Below are 20913 nucleotides of genomic sequence, written 5' to 3'. Positions count from 1 at the left end.
TTGTGTTTCATATATTTGAACCCTTCTGGTTCGTTCCCACTTGTTACTTCAATGGGGTCCTCCAGACCCTGTGGCTACTTTATATCTAAAACTGTTTGCTAAGGGTTTCTTGGGTGTGTAGGCAAGGTTATGAGCTAAAGTATTTGTGCAGCATATTCTGTGTGTAGTTTATTACATGGGTTCCTAACATTTAGTATTGGGAAGAACAAGGGGGTGGCATTGGTTACTAATACTTAGCATACGGGTGAATTGAGTGGGTTATGTTTGTTAGGCCACATGCCTATTGAGTGTACTAATATTGCAGCAGGCACACAAACATTATCACTGATCATCACCAGTTTTGGAAAGTAATGCAAAATTGAAAGCACAAGCAGAATCACAGGGGACAGGGTGAGGCTATGGCACGGGGTGTGACAGGTGACAGGTAACAACACGGAAGAAGCTCGGAAAATGGCAAATAAAATGTACGGAGCCATAGATTAAAAGGCGGTTTTCACTGAGAGGTTAAAAAGAGGGAGGAAGGAGGGGTATTTTGGTCTTTTTCTGGGAGCTGTTTGGTGAGAGTGAGGCTGCTGGCTGACTGAAAGGAGAGGCTGTTCTGCGTAGCTGTCTCTGGAGGTTTCAGTGGTGTAGTTGCAGTGGGTGTTCCTTGAAGGCCGTATTTTGAATCGGGGGCAGTGTCCTGGCAGAAACTGGCCAAATCATACTTGAATGCCAGAAGGGCCTGACTAGTCAAGGGCGTGACGATTATTCTGAAAAGCAGACAGCTCAGTGTGAGTATTGTGATCAATCCTATGGAGTCATCACTGAAACCCAGGCTCAAGTCTCTTTCCTTGTGGCGAGGGGAGGGCAGCCACTACCTGATCCTGACCCTGGGGCTGGTATTATGAGGGAGGATCACGTGGGAGGTGATGGCTGCAAGGGAGATGTGGTGACTCCATTAGGAAAGACTCAATATTCTTCTGTTCCCTGTGAAGAGGACCCTATAATTACTAGATTCCTGATGGCGCGTCTCTTTACCAAGACCATCTCTTATTAGACACCCCCAGCAGGATACCATTCACACCTCATATGTACATTAAACAGATGTAACATCTCCTATTTCCAATGGTCTTTATTTTTGGAAACAATTACAACCTTAAGGTGACTAAAAGTCCTATGGACTCCCATAGGTGTCAAGTACTGAGATGACGAAGATGAAGACGGATTTAATAACGAATGAAAGAAACGTTGATCCAAACGTGCAGACTAGTTGTCATGATTGAACTCAGCTGAGCGGGACATTTAATCCTGCTGAGCATCTGCAGGTGAGGAGAGGAGAAGCTAGCTGCAGGTTGAATGGAGCAGGAAGCCGCAGAGGCAGCAGAAGCGGACGTGAAGAGGTGAATTGTGTGGGACGGAGCAGATGCTTAACAGCCTCTGTGTGGAAGCCCACCTACATGGAGAGATGCGAGACCGGGAGATATGCTGCAGAGGGATCGCTGGGAGTGCAACAGCAAACCCTTCACTTTCACCGACGCACAAACGCAGAGAAGATGCTGGAACCGAATGAGGACGCTCACCAGGAGTTGCTGCTTCACTGGAGCAGCGTGCCACGGTCCAAAGACGCCAATCAATACCTGTTAGTGTGCCCAAAGGTCCTGGGGTGCCCGGGGTGTATGGACAGGCATATGGACAAATAAATGAATCTTTTGAATACCAAGCCAGTAAATGGAAGAGACAGAATTTATACAAATCCTCATGTGAAAGACAGCCATATAGGGAAAACTGGAGTAAATTGTATCTGCAGCAGATGAACATTAAGGAGAAAGTTCAAAGGCAGAGCTTATACAAGTCCCTTTATATTAGAGGTCAATTCGTGGGAAATTGTAAAACTCATTGTCACATGCTGAAACGTATTAATGTAAACATTAAGGAGGAAGTAGGAAGGCAGAATTTGTACAAGTCTCCTTATATGCGAGGTCATTTGGGAGAAGGTTGGAACAAGCATCGCCACAAGCTACCAATATATAAGCAGTGAAGAGGAATGATTGTGTTATACCGAAAAGGAAAGTGAACTTTGTAGAAAGTCCTGGTGAAAGGAACCATCAGGCAGACAACGCTTTTGGGAAAATATACCTGGTGGCAGGAGAGTACAACAGGGGATCTGCGAGACCCAGAAGGGGGGGCGGATTCCTGGCAGGGGAGTGTACCAGGAGTTTGAAAACTTTATTAAAGAAGAAAAGAGACTTTTTGCCACACCAAGAAAGAGACAATTTATCTACTCTTAAAAAGCTCATTAAAATATTGTTCCATCCTGAAGAAAGACTCATTAAGCGAGACATTCCATACTGAAGAAAGACTCATTAAGAAATAGGCATTTCATCTATTCTTAAAGACTCATTGACTGAGATAGACAGTCTCGCTATCCTTCCTGAAATAATCCAGGGGAAGGGAACCAGACCTTTGATGCAGAGACTATTTGTTGGACTTTCATGTTTGGTTTTTGTACACTTTTTATTCGATCAAAACTGAAACACTCACCACACACATTTAATTATTCATTTATAGTGAGAGCATCAGATACCTTTTGTACACAAGGACCATTAGTATATTTTTGACGACAAGACAGACTGATCTTTAGTTTTAGTTTCCTAGGTAGGCAAACACTCTTTTGGGTAGGGACAGAAAGGCCTTCATCCAACCGTTTTTATTTTAATAAAGATGTCTGATGTTGAAAATGTTACAACTTTGTGCCTGCTTTTCATTTCTGACCCCTGACAGTATAAATAGGTCAGCAATCAACAATGGCTTCTTCTGCAGGGTATTTCAATTGGCAAGGTTTCCGAACTTTTTTAATCCTTCAGGAACCAAAGGATAAACAAAGTAGCCAGAATCCAATGTATTACCTGGGAGTTTAGTCATTCACGGAGAGGGGGTAAGAATCTCATAATCACCAATCTCATAAGCCTGCTACTAATCCAACATTAGGCCAGGGTAGGGAAGTAACTGAGAGTTGAAACTGTCTTCATAGTGTATTGCTTTCATAGCCAAAGAGTGCCAGCTAGGATGTCTTAGGCTAGAGGGAAAAACCCTTACATTTGAATTGCTATGCTGACCCAATGTAAACTGATTTTTGATGCAAAGTGTGTTTTCTTATATTCTCACATGTGCCCCATGTAAAATGCTTATTGTTGCAGATTGTGTTTTTCTGGCTGATGAAATGTATTTTAATGTTTTTTATTAGAGTTGTTTTTAGTTTGTAAACAAACTTTTACAACATAAAACATGTGCATTGTACAGAGTATAAGAGTGACATCAACAATTAATCATGTAATCTGCTGGACAACTTTGCATACAAATGACTTAAGAATATTTAGATGAAACTATTTAAACTTAAAATAATGAAGGTTAAAACAACGTGCTTCTTTCATACAGTCACCTTGTAGCTCGAGTGAATACACTATTAAGTTAAAGAAATGCAGTTTGCTTTAGAGATAGTAGATATGCAGATGTAATTGCCAATTAATCCGAAGTAAAAATGTTGCATCATAGTATGCAAATAGGAAGTATATACATAAATTATGGTACCAGGCAAAGTACAGCCAGTGTTACATAATGAATTCATTGCATGCGATTCAACAGAGAGAACTTATGTTTAAGACAGCAATTTTGGACAAATGTAGGTAGATGCAAAAAAACATTCAGGGTAACAGTGATGGACGTTACATGTTAGTGATATTACATTCGCTGTATATGAATTTTTTAAGGCGACTGTAACCACATGCTTGAAACAACAATTTTGTCTGTCAATTTCCTCTAGAATACCCATAATTTGATTGAAAGCTCTTCCTTGATAATTGCTATTAGTCGAGTTAATGAGAGAACAAGACTGGGGCTAGTGCCCCACATGCATGTTATCCATAACCAGTCTCTTGACATTTCAGTGGAGCCAATGTTGCTTCTACCAAAGATTTTAATTCTGTGCAATTCAAAAAAATCGCAAAAAATAACTAAATGTTTGAGAGTTTCTTTTTGTGATTTACTGATACAAAACCTACAGGCGTCCTTGATTGCATCTCTCATGTGGGACAAGTGTTTAAATATTTTGTAGGTGCCAACTTGGTTCAGTTTAAATCTAAGATAAAGGTCATGCGCCTTATTGCAGGGAAAATGAATAAGATAAGGCTGTTGGGGCAAGCTTTTAGTGATGAACTGTGCTGTTTCCTTGTAGCTACGATATGTACTTATCATTTCAACTGTGTGACACCAGTCGAGTTTGTATAGTTTATTTTTTACATATCCTGGCCGGAGTTGAAGGTCATCAACATTTGAGTCAATTGCATGCAGCAAATGTAACCTTCTGTCATGATATTTCGCAACTGATGGTAGATTGCGCTCTTTTATCATAATGCCAATGTCCTCATATAAGGAGTTGAGAGAAGAAGAGATAATTTTGGCAAAATTATTGAGGAGTCTCCACTTGTATCTTGCTGACAATGCAGAGATTCCCAATTCATGGTGCAGTATTGCATTTGGTAAAGAGCTTGCTAGTCTCAAAGTTTGTTTCCATAAGCACCCTTGGATTTGATCAAGAGTAGCTTCAATATTTATCACACACATATCCAGTACATAGAGAATGATTGCCTCTACTTTCAAAATGTAGAAGTCGATTAGGTGCAGCATGGAGTATTTGCAATATTTGCTATATACCATTTGCATTTGTGATATTAAAGGATTGATTTTTCTGCAAAGCGAAATTCTTCATAGTTGTTGAGTTAGTATAACCTAAATCATATCCCAGCTGTTTGACAGATATTGCACGTTCAATGTGCAGTTCATCAATGTACCAATTAAATGCAGATATTTGTTGTTGTTGTGATTATTGGAAAATTATGATTCTAGATTTGCTAACATTGAAGTGAAGGTTGAGATTCTGTGAGTATTGTGCGAAGAGTTCTAGTTGCAGTCTGAATGGCGTTCTGTCAAAAATCAGAACATTGTCGGCGAAGGCCTACCAGTGTAGCTGTAATTTCCCAGATTTGGCTGGAAAGCTGTTTTTCCATAGGTTGTCCATGTCGCACAAATACAAATTGAACAACAATGAGTATAAATTACAGCCCGGCTTGACGCCGACACAGGTGGATATTGGCTGAGTTAAGGCACCGTATTGGTTGATTTTCACCAGGAAGGTGGTAGTCTGATGTAATTTAGATAATAGTAGAATAATTTGCAGAGGGAAACCAAGTTTGAGCATTTTATTCCATAGCAAGTTGCCAATCACGCAGTCGAATGCCGCTGACAGGTCTATGGGTGCCATATATATTGGCCAGAATTGCATATTTTACTTTTCACAAGTAAGTTGGCCAATATAGTTGCATTTAGTGGAGTACCCATCTGCCTGCGGAAGCCGACTTGAAAGCGTGACAGGATGTGATTGTGTTTAATGTGACTTTTGAATTCTCGTAAAATCAAGATGTAAAAAACCTTTGCTGGGACGTCCAGCAATGCAATGGGGCGAAATGTTTCTGGTACCGCAGGATTGCTCTTTTTAAAAATTGGGACAATAATGGATCCAAGCCAAGATCGAGGTAGTGTACTTGTAAGATAGATGTTATCAAATTTTGTTTTTAAAACAGAGGCCCAAGAACCTTTTTTAAGCACACAGGCTGGGATACCATCCGGTCCTGGAGCTTTCAAGTAGATTGCCCATTCAACGTTTGTCACAGACCAAGGGCATAGAGTAGAATTAAGTTTAATACTATTAGTAGTCCTCACATTAGCAAATTTGGGAGGCATTTGAAATATGTTAGTACAATATGTCGTCCACAGCTCCGCATAAGTTTTAGTAAGCGAATCTCAGAGCTGTACAAGTGAATATGTTGCCGCTTAGAAGTTACTTGAGATATCGTTAATTTCGAGGGGATTGGGTCCTTCGACGTATTCCATATCTATGACATGTAATCACCACAGCTGTGCTGCTTCGGAAACTTTTTTCGGCGTCTGCGTCCTGCGTCGATGCGCCGTCGTCGAGGGCCTCCTCCGACGTCCGACGTCATCCGATGTGATAAGTAGGACGCACGACGCCCGTAGCCTCAGTTCCGTTTTTTCCGCGAACTTGTTGCTTCGTGATTCTCGGTTCACGCCTCGACTCTTTGGAGTTCTGTTCTTCTCGGTTCTTCGAACCTGTTCGTTTTGTGCAAATCCTTCGTGTGAAGATGTCTTCTACTTCGTCTTCGACCCCGCGTCCGGGTTTCAAGAAGTGCGGGGAGTGTGGGTCCAAGATGTCGGTGACGGACTCGCACGACGCCTGCCTCTGGTGCCTCGGGGAGGCCCACGACACGGATGACTGTATCGACTGCCAGTCGCTCACGTCCAAAGCCTTACGCGAACGTAAGAAGAAGTTGTCGGTAGGTCGGGTGTCCAAGCCCAGGAAGTCGAAGTCTGCGGGGCTTTCGACAGATGATTCGAGGGGTGACTCTCCGCGTCATCGTCGGAAGTCTCGTGGGTCTCCTTCTAGGAGTCGGTCTCGCCACTCCTCAGCCTCTTCGAGGCGTTCTCGGAAGCACCGACACCGGTCGTCTTCCAGGTCCTCCTCGGAGGACTCTGCCCGGCACGTCGCTTACCCCACCAGCCGTGCGACGCCGGAGGAATGGGCTTCCTTCGGGAAGAAAATGCTGGCGATTCTTGAGTCGCAGGGTACTAAGCCGTCCGCGCCCCCGAGTGGGGTCGGTCGTGTGAGGTCGAGAGACACCGCTCGCAAGAGTGGTCGGCACGAGTCACGGGAGAGGTCCCGTTCGGACAAGGAGACTCGTTCCCGCCGTACCCGTTCCAGGTCCCGGTCCTCGACGCGTTCGAGACCGTGTGCACCTGTGAAGTCTTCGAGGAAGACATCGACGTCTGAGGCGTCGAGGGCGTCGACAGGCTTTCTCGAGGCTCCGGCTTCGAGGAAGTCGTCGAGGCCGTCGACGCTCGGGTCGTCGAGGGACACGCTCGGGGCTCCGGCCTCGAGGGCTGTGTCGACGCCGCCGATGCTGGAGGCGCTGCGTCTGACGTCGACGCCGATTTCCTCGGCGCCGATCCTCTCGGCGCCGATGCCGGTTCTCTCGACGCCGGCGCCGATTCGCTCGACGCCTTTCGTGTCGGAGGTACCCCGTGGCACGGGAGAACCCCCTAGGAAGGCTCTGGTTAAGAGCAAGCACTCTCGGGTGCCTTCTTTTCGCCACCTGGACTATATTTCAGAGGCGGATGAGGATTCTGATGGCCTGGTTCCTAGTCAGGTTCCTGATGAAATTGTCTCGGGCCATAGTCAGTTTGACGATTTGAGACAGTCACTGCATGATGCCAGTGGACTGGACACCTCTCCGGAGGTGGAGTTTTGTAGGCCTGAGCCTGGCTCTCATGCCGATTCCTCGTACCGGCGCCTTATGGCTAGGGTTTCTGAGTACTTGGGATGGTCTGCTCCCCCAGGGGAGTTTGTGCAGGATGATCTGACGGACATCCTTGATGTTGGTCCCCCAACTGACCCGGTACTGCCGTTCCATATGGCTTTACAGAGAAGGGTGGAGGCGGCTTGGACTGCTCCGGAGAGTCTCCCGGCGGTGGGCAGATCCTTGTCGCGAAAATACCGTCCAGCCAGTAGCGACCCCTGCTACTTGACCAGGCACCCCACTCCGGAGAGTTTGGTGGTGCAGGCGGCCACGGCCCCGGCAAAGCAGGCGTCGTACCCTACCATCCCTCCTGATAGGGACGACAAACGTTTTGATGGCTGGGAGAAGAAAGTGTTTTCTTCTGGTGGTATGGCGCTTCAGGCGGCCAACTCCATTTGTGCCTTGTCTCGTTTCACACACACTCTGTGGAACTGTGTTGCATTGGCGGCTGAACATATTCCCGAAGGGGACGAACGGGATGGTTTCCTTGCTATGGTCCAGGATGGTAAGGATGCCATGTGTGAGTCCGTTCAGTCGGGTTTGGATTTAGCTGAATGCGTCAGTAGGTCCATGGCGGCGAGCACCGTGATACGCAGGTTTGCGTGGTTGCAGAAGTCGGGGTTTGCTCCTGATGTGCACTCCCGGCTCCTCAACATGCCCTTTGACGGTGAACACCTTTTTGGCAGCAAGGCTGACGAGAGCCTTGAGAGGTTGCAGACCTCAAAAGCTGCAGCAAAGTCGTTGGGCGCTGCAGTTCGCCAACCTCCGCCTTTTCGTCCTAGGGGACAGCAGTGGAGGGGTGGTTCCTTTGGCTATTACTCATCCTTCAGTAAAGCGAGAGGAGCTGGCAGTCAAAGAGGCCAACGCAGGGGTACCAGAGGTGGACGACAGGGTACCCGTGGTGCCAAGGCCGCTCGGGCAGTTGCCTCTTTGCCCTCAGGTAACACCGCAGCCGCTCCGACTCAGTCGTGAGGCCATGTCCCATGGTTCGCCGGTTGGGGGAAGGCTGGCGCAGCATCTTGTAGAGTGGCAAGCCATTAATTCAGATGTGTGGGTTCTGGAGATCATAACCCACGGCTACTGTCTTCCCTTTCGGCACAAGCCTCGCGACAATCCACCGGGGAACCTCTCTTTGCAGAGTCCGGATCCGCTCCTTGCGCAGGAAATTCAAGCCTTGCTGGAGAAAGGCGCCATAGAACTGGTGCCTGTAGCGGAGAGGAACAAGGGATGGTATTCCCCTTATTTTTTGATTTCGAAGAAAGACGGGGGATTGAGACCCATCATGGACTTGCGCGGTTTGAACAAACTCCTCAGGAAGGACAAGTTCAAGATGGTTACTCTCTCTCAAGTCCTCCAGGCCCTTCAGCTTCAGGACTGGTTGGTGTCACTCGACCTCAAGTATGCTTACTTCCATGTGCCGATCCATCCCAAGCACAAGAAGTACCTGAGGTTCGCGGTTGGCGACTGGCACTTTCAGTTTCGGGTCCTGCCGTTCGGATTGACCTCCGCCCCGAGGGTTTTCACCAAGCTCATGGTGGTGGTGGCAGCGCATCTCAGGCAAGGGGGGGATTCACGTCTACCCCTACCTGGACAATTGGTTGATCAGGGGGTGCTCTCCCGAGCAAGTCCTGGATCATCTGTCCGTCACCTGCCGCTCCCTTCAGAGGCTGGGCTTCTCCCTCAATTTAAAGAAGTCCCATTTGACGCCAACACAGCGGCTCCAGTACATCGGAGCAGTGCTCGACAATTCCCTGGGGCAGTGTTTTCCTCCCCAGGTGAGGGCTCTTCACATTCAGCAGATGGTGCACAAGTTTCAGCATGCCCAGACGCTCCCTGCGTTCGAGTTCTTGAGGTTGCTCGGCCTCATGGCATCCTGCATTCTTCTGGTGCCAGAGGCTCGCCTGCGGATGAGATCTTTGCAGTGGGCACTCAAGTCGCAATGGTCGCAGTCCTCCGGCAGGATGTCGGATCCGGTTCAGGTGCCGCCCTCGGTCGCCCGGGATCTTCTGTGGTGGGCCGTCGAAGGCAACTTGATGAAGGGGGCTCCATTTTGGCTTCCCTGGCCGGAGGTGACGATCGTGACGGATGCATCCCTCACGGGATGGGGAGCTCATGCCCAACGGGCTGACAGTCAGCGGTCGTTGGTCTCCGTCGGAGTCCAGACTCCATATCAATCTTTTGGAGCTGAGGGCCATCAGGCTAGCCCTGAAGGCTTTTCTGCCGACTGTGCGAGGAAAGAGTGTCCTGATCCTGACGGACAATACAGTGGCCATGCACTACCTCAACAAAAAGGGGGGGCAGGGTCACTTCCTCTGTGCAGGGAGGCGATGCAGCTCGAGTTCTGGGCCATCCAGCAGGAAGTTTCGATCTCGGCAGTTCATCTGGCCGGAGACGAGAACGTGACGGCGGACGCTCTGAGCAGGCAGAGCGCAATCTCTCACGAGTGGGAGGTGGCTCAGGAGATTCTCCTGGAGATCTTCGCCCTTTGGGGGACCCCTCAAGTGGATCTCTTCGCCTCCAGTGTCAACCGGAAGTACGAAAGGTTTTGCTCGCGGGAATTTCCTCCAAAAGGAGCCTTAGGAGACGCGTTCGTGGTGGAGTGGTCATTCCCGTTGCTGTACGCGTTTCCTCCAGTCCCCGTCATCCCGCAAGTGCTGCGGAGGTTACGGAAGTTCGGTTCCCGGATGATCCTCATTGCCCCGGCGTGGGCTCGGAGGACGTGGTACCCGGACCTTTTCGACTTATCCATCTGCCCTCCACGTCGTCTTCCCTACCGAGACGATCTGCTCTCACGGGAGGGGGGTCAGGTTCTCCATCCAGAGGTCAGATCCCTCAACCTTCACGCTTGGCTTCTGAAAGGTTGAGGTATAAGGATTGGGACCTCCCTGAGGACGTGATGGAGGTGTTGCTTTCGGCCTGAAGGCCAGCAACAAAGTCTCTGTACCGTTGCCGTTGGCGTAAGTTCTGCGACTGGTGCAGAGTTCAGAATGTGGATCCTTTTGCATGTGACATCCCCATGGTTCTGTCCTTTTTACTTTCTTTGGCCCACAGGGGCTTGCAAGAGGGTACCGTTAAAGGTTACCTGGCGGCGCTGTCCATCTTTAAGCGCTCGTCTGAAGAGTGTTCTTACTTTAAAATCCCTTTGATTTCACAGTTTCTGAAAGGGCTCACTAATGTGTTCCCTCCGTCACCTTTCCTGGTGCCCGGTTGGGATTTAAACCTTGGTCTTAAGTTTCTTATGGGTGCTCCGTTTGAGCCTTTACATTCTTGCCCTTTGAGGCTGTTAACTCTGAAAACTGTGTTTTTAGTTGCGGTTACTTCCGCTCGCAGAGTGAGTGAGTTACAGGCACTTTCAGTTAAGCCTCCCTTCACTGCATTTCACAAGGACAGGGTTGTCCTTAGAGTTCGTCCTTCTTTTCTTCCGAAGGTAGTGACGGAATTTCATTTGGCCCAGAAGGTTGTTCTTCCGGCATTCTATCCTCCTCCGCATCCTGGTAAGGAAGAGGAGAGGCTCCATAGGCTTGATCCTAGGAGAGCTTTAAGCTTTTATGTTTCACGCATGTCCCGGGTCAGAGTGGACGATCAACTCTTTATTGGTTACGCTGGAAAGCGTTTGGGGCAAGCTGTGACGAAACAGACTTTGTCTCGCTGGATTATTTTGGCCATCTCGGAGTGCTACCGCTTGGCGGGTAAGGACCCACCGGCTGGCTTGCGGGCCCATTCTACCAGGGGTATGGCTGCGTCTACTGCCCTGCAGAGGGGTGTTCCTATTCGCAACATCTGTGATGCAGCCACCTGGGCTTCAGTACATACATTTGTACGTCACTATTCCCTCGATTCCATCCGAGCACAGGATCTGGCCTTTGGCAAGGCGGTCCTTTGCTCTGCTATTTGATTGGCTATTCTAAATCTTGATTCTAAATTCTTTCCCTCCTCCTTGCTCTGGTACTGCTTTGGGAGTCTGTCATAGATATGGAATACGTCGGAGGACCCAATCCCCTCGAAGAACAAGTTACTTTCTTACCTGGTAACGTTCTTTCGATGGGATGGTCCGACGACGTATTCCATATCGCTCCCGCCCTGCCTTCCCCGCTGCAGAATTTCTTTTGCGATTGCAGCTTACGTTCCGCAAGGCTTTGTGTCTGACTGGCAGTTGACTAGTGTCACACGTTCTGGGGGAAAAAACTACAACTGAGGCTACCGGCGTCGTGCGTCCTACTTATCACATCGGATGACGTCGGACGTCGGAGGAGGCCCTCGACGATGGCGCATTGATGTCATTGACGCAGGACGCAGACGCCGAAAAAAGTTTCCGAAGCAGCACAGCTGTGGTGATTACATGTCATAGATATGGAATACGTCGTCGGACCATCCCATCGAAAGAACGTTACCAGGTAAGAAAGTAACTTGTTCTTCTTAAGCATAGAGTAAATTATGTGATTGTTCCTGTCTTCCATTTTCTGGATACTTAACTTTTTGGTAGATGCATAAGAGTCTGCTTTAGGCTGTTTTTAGGTATTACCCAATTTGACCTTTTACAATTGACCTTCTGCACAATTGACCTTTATATTATTTTAGTTATTTTATATATGTATTGGGTTGGTTTGGATTATAAATAATATAAGGGGATTGGGTGGCGGGTTGTGGGGGGCTTTGGCTTGCGTGGGGGGTTGCGTGGGGTCATTTTTGAAAAGGTCAATTAGTATACAACCGTTTATTAATCATTGTAATTAGCTTGATGCACAAGTACGAATTCCAATGTACAGAAAGACAGGGACGATCGCATTCAAGAAGTTTAAATTAGAATCAGTCTGTAAAGAAAGAGCAGCTATTTCAATAGAAGTGGAGATGATTAGGTGATCACCAATGCCAGGATTCATGGTCAACACAGGTCTAGAAGAAACTAATAGATTCAAGGATATTGCAAAAAAGTCTATGCATGAGGATTTGTTGCCACTATGCCATGTGAACTGAGAAGCTTGTGGGTCAAATCCTACTATACAGATATCCCATTGAGCTAGATAATCAATCCATAGTTTGCCTCTGGTGGTGGAGATTGAATTGTGTTCGAATGACAGCATGTTTCCCGATGTAGCAACTTGGGAGAGACAGCAGGCATTAAAGTCCCCTCCTAAAAGAATCCTGCAATTAGGATTGTTCAAAAATTGCCTCTTCAAATATCACTGTAAACTGAGAAAATGTTAGACGAAGCAGTTTCCTAGCTGGATTCCAATAAAGGGAAATTATTAAGTATGGGACGTGATGCATTCCGGCAAATGTTACTTCAATGGCTAAGATGTCTGCTGATGCCGTGAGTATTTTAGACGTGGCCTGTAATCCGTTGTTAACTAAAATAGCTAAACATCCATATGGCCTTCCCGAGTAGCCCCTTTCAGCAATTACGGAATATGATGTAAAGCCATTGATGTGGAATTTTTGCAGCTTCATAGTTTCCTGGCATAAAATGATGGAGAATTGATCATTAAAAGACGTGAAATTCAGCCAGGAAAAAAGGTTGCTGTATCCACAAGAGTTCCACAAGGCAATTGAGAGGGCAGGTTGGCTACGCTGGTGCAATATGTTCCTTGACAGCATTAAGACTGTTTGCCAAGGTTGCCAGCCACGACCAATCTTTGATGACATTAGACAAAGCTGCAAGTTGTGCAATCACAGAAGCATCGGGAAGAGTTGCAGATGAGTTGCAAGAAGATGGTTTAGTGATCTCTGTAGGAATACTATCATAGGTTTCAATAAAGCTGCCTGCAGCTTCTTTAGATTTAAATAGGTGCAGCATTAAACCTATCTGTACGAGATCTGGTCTGTGCTCCCATACCAATCTGGTTATAATTGGAGAATGAAACTGACAAATCACACAGTTATTATTGATGGTGGTGAGTGTAATTCAATCGATATCCTCAGTATTGAGACTTCTCAACGCAGGAATGTTATTAAATGCCTGGAGGATGAAAGAGCGATTGAGTCTATGCCTCCCCATTGATGGATAGGTTACTCACCAACCAATAATATTAGACATATCAGCAGTAAAGTCAGTAGCAGAGGTAGCATTTGGTTGAAGACCTTGCTGTTTCTCCTTATTAGGAGGCTCTTGTTGTAATCCATTGCACAATGCTCCTTTCTGAGGAGACATTATAGTTTTAATGTCTGATGTACGATCTGAGGAGTTACCAGATGGCAGATTGTTATTTGCTACAGAGGGGGGGGGAATCCAGAGTGTGTGGCAAAGGCCGTGGATGGAAGCATACCTCGTTAGTGTATTTTACATTGATGATTGATTTTTTGTTTGATATGTGCGGTAAGAATGTGTAAAGTTGAGTCTGCTTAGTAGCTGCAATTGCTGCCAATGAGTCCAATGACATATTCATTGCCCCATTGACATCAGCCTTGCTAACTTCAGTAGAATTCACCTCCACATTACCTGTCACTTCACACAGAGTTTTTTTTGTTTTTAGGTTAGTGTCGAAGCCTTTTGATTGATTGTTGAACGCTAGCACGCCCACTATTTTGAGTACCACTTGCAGAGATTCCTTTCTCTCTTCATTGAACTGGCTGAGGTCTAAGATCACATCTTCATTCGACAAGTTGCATATGTTTTTAATGTGTGAATTATGTCCTTTGAACTTAGGTGATGTAAGATTTAATTTTTTGCCTGAATCCTTTTGTTGTATTTTTCTATGAGCGCTTCTCTTAAGTGCTCTGAGATGAAGCCGTTCGTCTCTACGCGATAAAAATTGCTTTGAAGAACACGTTTTCACCGGCTCAGCAGAAGCCTCGGAGTGTCTATGCCACGAAGACTGCCTCCTAAGTCCTGGTCAATTAAATTGGTTAAGGCTGAAGGGCTGCCTAGATTGTCACAAGTGTGCAGAGCTTCAATAGTTGTATCCTGAGGCCGTACGCAGCAATTGGATTGATCAGGATTAGATGGAAAGGGTAAAGTTTTAATAAGTGTTTGAAGCTGTTCAATATTTGCAGTATTGGTAGTAACATTATGACATAATTTGAGGTAGTCGACATGTTCATTGCTTTGGTGTGTAATTGCCGACTTGAGAAGAGCCTGCGCATAAGATTGAGAAGCTTAATTGCTATGTTGCTCAACCCAAGATGCTTTTATTGCCTTTGAGGAAACCATAGTCTCTGTGGTTTGAGATCCCAACGACCTTGCAGACAACTGCTGTGGTTTAATGAATTTAGCTGAGTTGAGGGCCATGATAGTTCTTTCAGCACACATAAATCCGTCAAGCTTGTTTAACTTTGCCAATATGTCGGACATCAATGTTTTTAGTTCTCCAAGCTCATAATGTGTGAAGTCATGCCCCTTGTCCAGCAGGTTCAAAATACGCTTAAGTACAGGAAATGAAAATTCAAGGTTATGTAAATCATGCGATAAGCGTAAATTACTGGTCGAAGTATTCGGAAAGGCATCATGCATGTTCAAAAGTACTTGTTGGGATTGCGATAAATTAAGATAGTCGGAAGGTGCTTGAGTGCAATCTGCATTAAGCTGCATATCCTTAAGATCATTAGACATGGGGGAACTTGCTATTGGCATCGAAAAGATTGAAGAATTTTGTGCATCATCTATGTAAGTAGTATTTGCATCAGCCACCATCCCAGGCCTATTATTATAGAGATGCACATTGTCAATGCCACCAACAGCCGCCACTCCTGGCGTGGATGGACCAAGAGAAAGGGGCACTCTTTTCTCCAAATCAGTCATTAATGCAGGGGCAAGGATAGAAACGTTAGATGGAGGATCATTCAAGAAGTCAGTTAGTGGTGCGCTGGAACAGGTATGCAGATGCTCGCGCATGCTAAGAAAAGCTGATGTGAGAGATCAATGTCAAAAGCCTTTTGAAGGGGGAATGAGTGCGTCTTTCGAGCAGCATCCAAAGGTGTATGCATTTGTGCATATATATGTGCAAGCGCTATTTCATGTATGGTGGCATCATCCTCCCTATGCTGAGTAGCATTATTCATAATAGAGTCCTGTGCTGCAGTAACAAATAAATGTGGTACAATTGGTAGCTCAGGTGAGTTGTCAGCAGCCTTCTGTGCAACTGTACCTTGCGAGGAAGTAGTAGTCATGATGTTATCTTTTTTAACTTGGTTTTTGCAGATCCTACCACTTCTAAGGCTTTCAACCATGCTAAGATAGCTACCCTAATAGAAGTCACAGATGAGTCGATGCTAGATGTGCAAATAGGCTATCCTCCTAATAAGAGTTACACAAATACAGACGTATGGAGCACTAAGAGGTTAGTCCATTGAAGTTAGAGCTTGCTAGGCTTCAACAGCAGCATGTGTTGATAATTAGACAGCAATACCATCTGCTGAGAGCGGGCGCGTTAGTAAGCAGTTATGAAGTGCCCGAGAACATAGGTGTTGTCAAAAGCAATGCTTGCCAAGCCGACACCCACACTAAGAGATGTGGGTGTCAAAGACCGTAATCTATAAATTCCACAGTGTCATTAAATGGAGGATGCTTACATCCTACGTCAATACCAACACACGTCGGCTATCTTAAAAGTGCTTAATGGGAGCAATCGGTCAAATTTAGAGTTTTAATCTGCCTCATTACGAGTTTGGCGGTGTGGTAAGAAACAGTGGTAATGCAGACATTATATGATCAAAACCATTTGTAGTATGCACTCCTATAAATCTCAAAATCATAATGTACGGGGAACATAAAAATGTGGGGGTATTAGCCCTGTACCCTGTAATATATCCCAATAAGAGGACTAGGCAATGTTTTATGCGTTTTAGATTTAATCATCCTCCAAGCAGGGTTCTTCTGGTTAAATACAGCCTGTTGACGCCTCTGTCAACATGTCGGTTTTGTACATTGGAAACTGAACCGAAACGCTCAAATATTTGTTAAATTCGTGTAGTGTGCTGCAATGGAAAAGTTTGGTCTACCTTAAGAAGTTCTCTAACTTGTTTTATTTGGGTGACTATGAATTTGTATGGTGGTGCTGTTTGGCTGAATGGACTACCTCCACGGTACTTGCCATGACTGGTTTCTTGGAATCTTTGCAGTTAGAATCAAATTGTGTGGACAGTGATAATCAATAAGTTCAAACAATCTGCTATTGATTTTGATTGTTTTATGTTGTCAATGCTGTTAAAGTGGAAGTTGTCTTCCTCCTATGTCATGATGTATCGTTAGATAGGGAGAGTCAATTGTCCTAACTAATCGTTTTCCTTTCCTCCTTGTGCTGTCATCATTGCCTAATGGAATTAGTCATTGTTTGATAGGATTCATTTTATCGAAGATTTGGCATAACTAACGTTTCTATGTTTTTTTTCTATGAAATTCTCTTTTTTATTAATTTTAATAATGGATGGAATTGATAAGATTATTCTTTTTTTATCTTAGTTTTATTCTAAAAAAAAACAGTTGTTTAATGTACATGATTTTTTAACTGTGATGGATGTTGTCTTATTGGTTTTCTAATTGTTAAAGGTTATTTTATAACCATATAACAAGATTTTTTTTTTTAAAGTGGTGGTAATGGTAACACCGTTTGGTGGTATCTCAGTGATATTACCGCTGGGATACCACTAAATCCGTAATGACGCTGAATGTTTCACTTTACGTATGGGCAATGGCAATTGCATAAAGCCATTGTAAGTGCCCGAATGCGGTTACTAAATGAAGTTGCACCTTTGTACAGGGCGTTCATTACATTATTTTACAAAATGTTACTTTCCATACTTACTGTACAAAAGGAAAAATAATTATTCATTTGGACAAAAGTCACTTTAATCAATTAATTTCAACTAATATGCCTATAGCCAGGATTGGCGTTATTTTGAAAACACCATTTACAAACAGTTCAGTATCTTTTTAGCAGTTGTCTGGTGGTTTCTGGTACAAGGAAATGCATGTCTGCTGTGAGAAACCTGAGGGTATTCTCCCAAGTAGACCGCAGGAGTCCCTTATTCAGGTGGCCAGCGACGGGCTGGTGCTCTCAGATCCCAACCTTGGGGGTGGACGAGCAAGGGAGAATCACCTGGGTGGGAGAAATATCCAAGGTCAGACGCTGTATTATGCCAGAGAAAGGGACGAGGAAGATGAGCTTCCTCAAGCTTTTATAGGTTGCGCCAACTCAACCGCCCTTTCTCCCAAAATATCTCCCTTATTCCAATCTCACGTACCCTCTGTATCTGATAGATACACTAGGAGCTCAAACCTCATTACACTGAAAAACCCACAACTCCCAAAATCCTTGTTTTCCTGCTTTCCGCTCATACTGCCCATCCTTCGTCTCCACGTCCTTCTGGTTGTTGTTTTTCAAACTGCCACTCTACTGGGAAAAAACATTACCGTTCCCACAACCCCCCCTTATTTATTTCAAGATAGTAGAGCCGGTCATTCCCGTCTGTCTCACTAATTCTATCAATTTCACCCTTATAAGTTTGTCAAACCCTCTGGTACAAACACTATAATTTAATATAACACCTCTATCCCTTTCTGCCCCGTAAAATACTCAAGCCCTCTAACTCCCCCCACCCACTTTCCGACACAAACACCTTCGCACAACACAAAAGACAACAGACGGATTCAGATGGATTTTAAAACTGTTTACCTGTCATGTCCCAACCTAAGGGTCAGGCAATGGACCAAAATCACACACACACACACCTGACTAGCTTTTTCTTTCCCCACAGGGATAAAGGGTGAGCACAAGAGCACATGACGAGCAAGGCAGACCGCAAAACATGAGGGCTAACTCAGCACAGAAGTTCAAGAGTAGGCGAAAGACGGCGAATACTGAGAGGGGGACAAGGAGAGATGTGACATTGCCCTTCCCGATCCAGGTCCATGAAGCCTCCGCAATCGGAAACATAAGACTGTAAACAAAGGCCAGCGTGTGTTGCAGCAGATGTGGATGGTACACAAGACCCTCCTCCGCTGATAAACAAGCCGGGCGAGACGCTTGTCTCGGTGGTACCAACCTTGAGTCGAAGGAGAAGAAAGCCAAGCAGTTCATCACAGGCGATGAGTCGAGGGGAGGATCCAAAAGAAACCGGGCTGTGTTGAACGAAAAGTAGCAAACCGATAATTTGAACTTTGGAAAGTGTAAATTAACTATTAAGAAAGTGGGGGAAAAGCCTGCAACAGAGGTGTCTGGCTCCACGTGGGTGCTCACGCAGAACACTTTGGGCGATTACCCGAAGGTAGAGACTACCATAACCAGAAGGCCTTGGGAAGATGCGAAGCGAGGTCATAAGGAGCATATACAGGGGTCTTGTAAAATCCTCTGTACCGTTGAAAGGCTTTGACCGACAGATGATTGTGAAGAAAGGAAAGTGAATCTCGCATGATGAAGATTAGCAAGAGTGAACCCGGCAGAGGGATTCTAACGAAAAGGGGCGACGTCTAAAAGTCCCGTGAGGAATTGTTGGTGAAAGTCGACAAGAGTGAACCCGGCAGCGGGAAGGAACTGTTTAATTATTTTGTGGAATACATTTGGTGAGGCGTCTGCGCCCAGAAGAGGGGGACCCATGGGTGAAGCCGTCACCCAAACTATATGTGGAACAGAACTTTGTGTTTGTTTGTTGAATGTATCAGGCCCTCGAAGGCAAGAAACTTTTACTGAAAGGAGACTTAACTGTCGAATAACCTATAGCTGACAAGGAACTCTTGGCTCGTGCTGAGAAGGCTCGAGAGTGTGGTGTGCTCCAACATCCCGCCTTGTCCTGTGCTTAAAACATGGGGAAAGGAGACCCCTGGCAATCATTTTCTGACTTATTATTTGTGAACACTTCTTTCTTTATTGAAAACCCTATCCCACACTATTTCTGTAATTAGTTAGAAGGAATTGGCAATCGTTTTTATTTTTAGTATAGGCCTTTTTATTTTGAAAAATGCCCCGTGGACTGCCTTATTTTCCTTTGATGGTCGACGCTTGCTCCCATCTTAGTTCTAGGTTTAGGTTAGGTGTTTTTCCACCCTGCATTTACAGTTTAATAAACACCCCTGAACTGTGATCCCTTGTATTTGTCTTTACTGTTGCCACCATGAGTTTCTTACACTGCGCACATATAATATTTTGCTTCTCAATTTGTCTGGATCATATACATCATAACCAGTATAATGAAAGCAGGCAATATATATTTTTTTTTAAACACTTGATCTGATAAATAAAAAATGGCGAAATTGCCCAACAAAATGGTTAAAACTTGTATGGCAGTGATGGTGCATTGAACTGGTTTGATAGAAATTAAGAAATATGTACCTGCAAGAGTCTTAAAGTTTATTAACGCTAATGTCACTGACACACCATGTTTCCTGTACAGACTTCATTTTTATAAACAATTTGTTCTTTGTGTTATGTGAGTTTGGTTCAATTACAGTGAAACAAGACTAAGACTCACATGATTTACTATTGGTTAAATCAAAATCCAATGCTGAAACCCTAGCATCCCAGTGGGTAGTTTCTATCTGGTTACGATATGCTTATGTGATTGTGCTTTATATATTCGATGGATGAGTGCTATACTCTTAATTTACAATATTCTTATTTTCTCTTACAGGCAGAATTTCTTTTCAAGAAGAATCCGCAAATGGAATAATCAATGAAATTCCAGCTTTTCAGCAAAATAAAATATTAGATACATATGTTTATGCAATTATTGAATAAAGTCTATTCTGTTTTGAATCTTTTGCCCTATTGTGTTCTCTGGCATAGGTACAGTGTGTGGGACACAAGATAGAAATGTCTTCCCATGTGCATATAGTGGTCGGAAAGCTTTTGTATTCTGAACACAGTGATTAAACCATACATTCAGTGACCACCAAAGTGCATTTGCATATGAGTAATTGGTCTTTGATATATATAAGTGACACATCTGCTTTTGTTACTGCAGGCGTCTAGTGTTGTAAGTCTTCTTACTGTACCTCACTGAAATAAGGAAGCTGCATACTGAGCCATGTTTAAGGTGCCTAGGGTGCAAGATTCATTGTATGTGAACTGGTTTTGCCTGCCCTTTGCCTGAGACAAAATCGGTCCCAAATGTTAATTGGTGGGGACAAAGGTGACTAAAAGCTATACCTTCATCATCGCTCATACTCCTCAAATTTGTAGACAGTATTTCACTATATATAGTATCCATCAGATCATATTGCATCTATTATCGCGATTGAGACCACTCTACGTGTGCCTCTCACGTACAGTAGATAAAGAGGGGGAGCCAAAATCTGACTTTGGAAGGAGGAAGAGTAAATCATAATTATTGGTTATTATTATTGGGCGTATGTATGTTTATGGATTTGTGTATCATATTGACAATACAAAATAACTGAAAGAAGGCTTACAAATAAACGTGACAGGGGTAAAAACTTTGAACACAACATTGCAGGATTTCACACTTTAGTCGACAGTTGTCATTTTAGATGTCACCATTATGGATCAATTCATATTGTAAAGTCGAAATGAGAAGATGAGGGACGACATTTCACTGAGGTGACGCTTTCTCTTTC

At 44.8% G+C, this 20913-nt stretch overlaps 1 protein-coding gene across 1 annotated transcript in view; it reads left to right on the top strand.

Moving 5' to 3' along the window:
• Nucleotides 1-20092, top strand: part of AK7 (adenylate kinase 7) — a 1456966-nt gene extending 1436874 nt beyond the window's left edge. Inside the window, exon 18 of the mRNA XM_069637722.1 lies at nucleotides 19968-20092. Coding sequence (XP_069493823.1) covers nucleotides 19968-20006 — 39 coding nt within the window. The 3' untranslated portion in view covers nucleotides 20007-20092. The remainder of the gene's footprint in view (nucleotides 1-19967) is intronic.
• Nucleotides 20093-20913: the final 821 nt, after the last annotated feature.

Source organism: Ambystoma mexicanum, chromosome 14 (assembly GCF_040938575.1).
Source record: "Ambystoma mexicanum isolate Mex_15411 chromosome 14, UKY_AmexF1_1, whole genome shotgun sequence".
Lineage (NCBI taxonomy): Eukaryota > Metazoa > Chordata > Amphibia > Caudata > Ambystomatidae > Ambystoma > Ambystoma mexicanum.
Note: the sequence above shows the minus strand (reverse complement) of the source record. Positions and strands in the feature narration are given on the sequence as shown.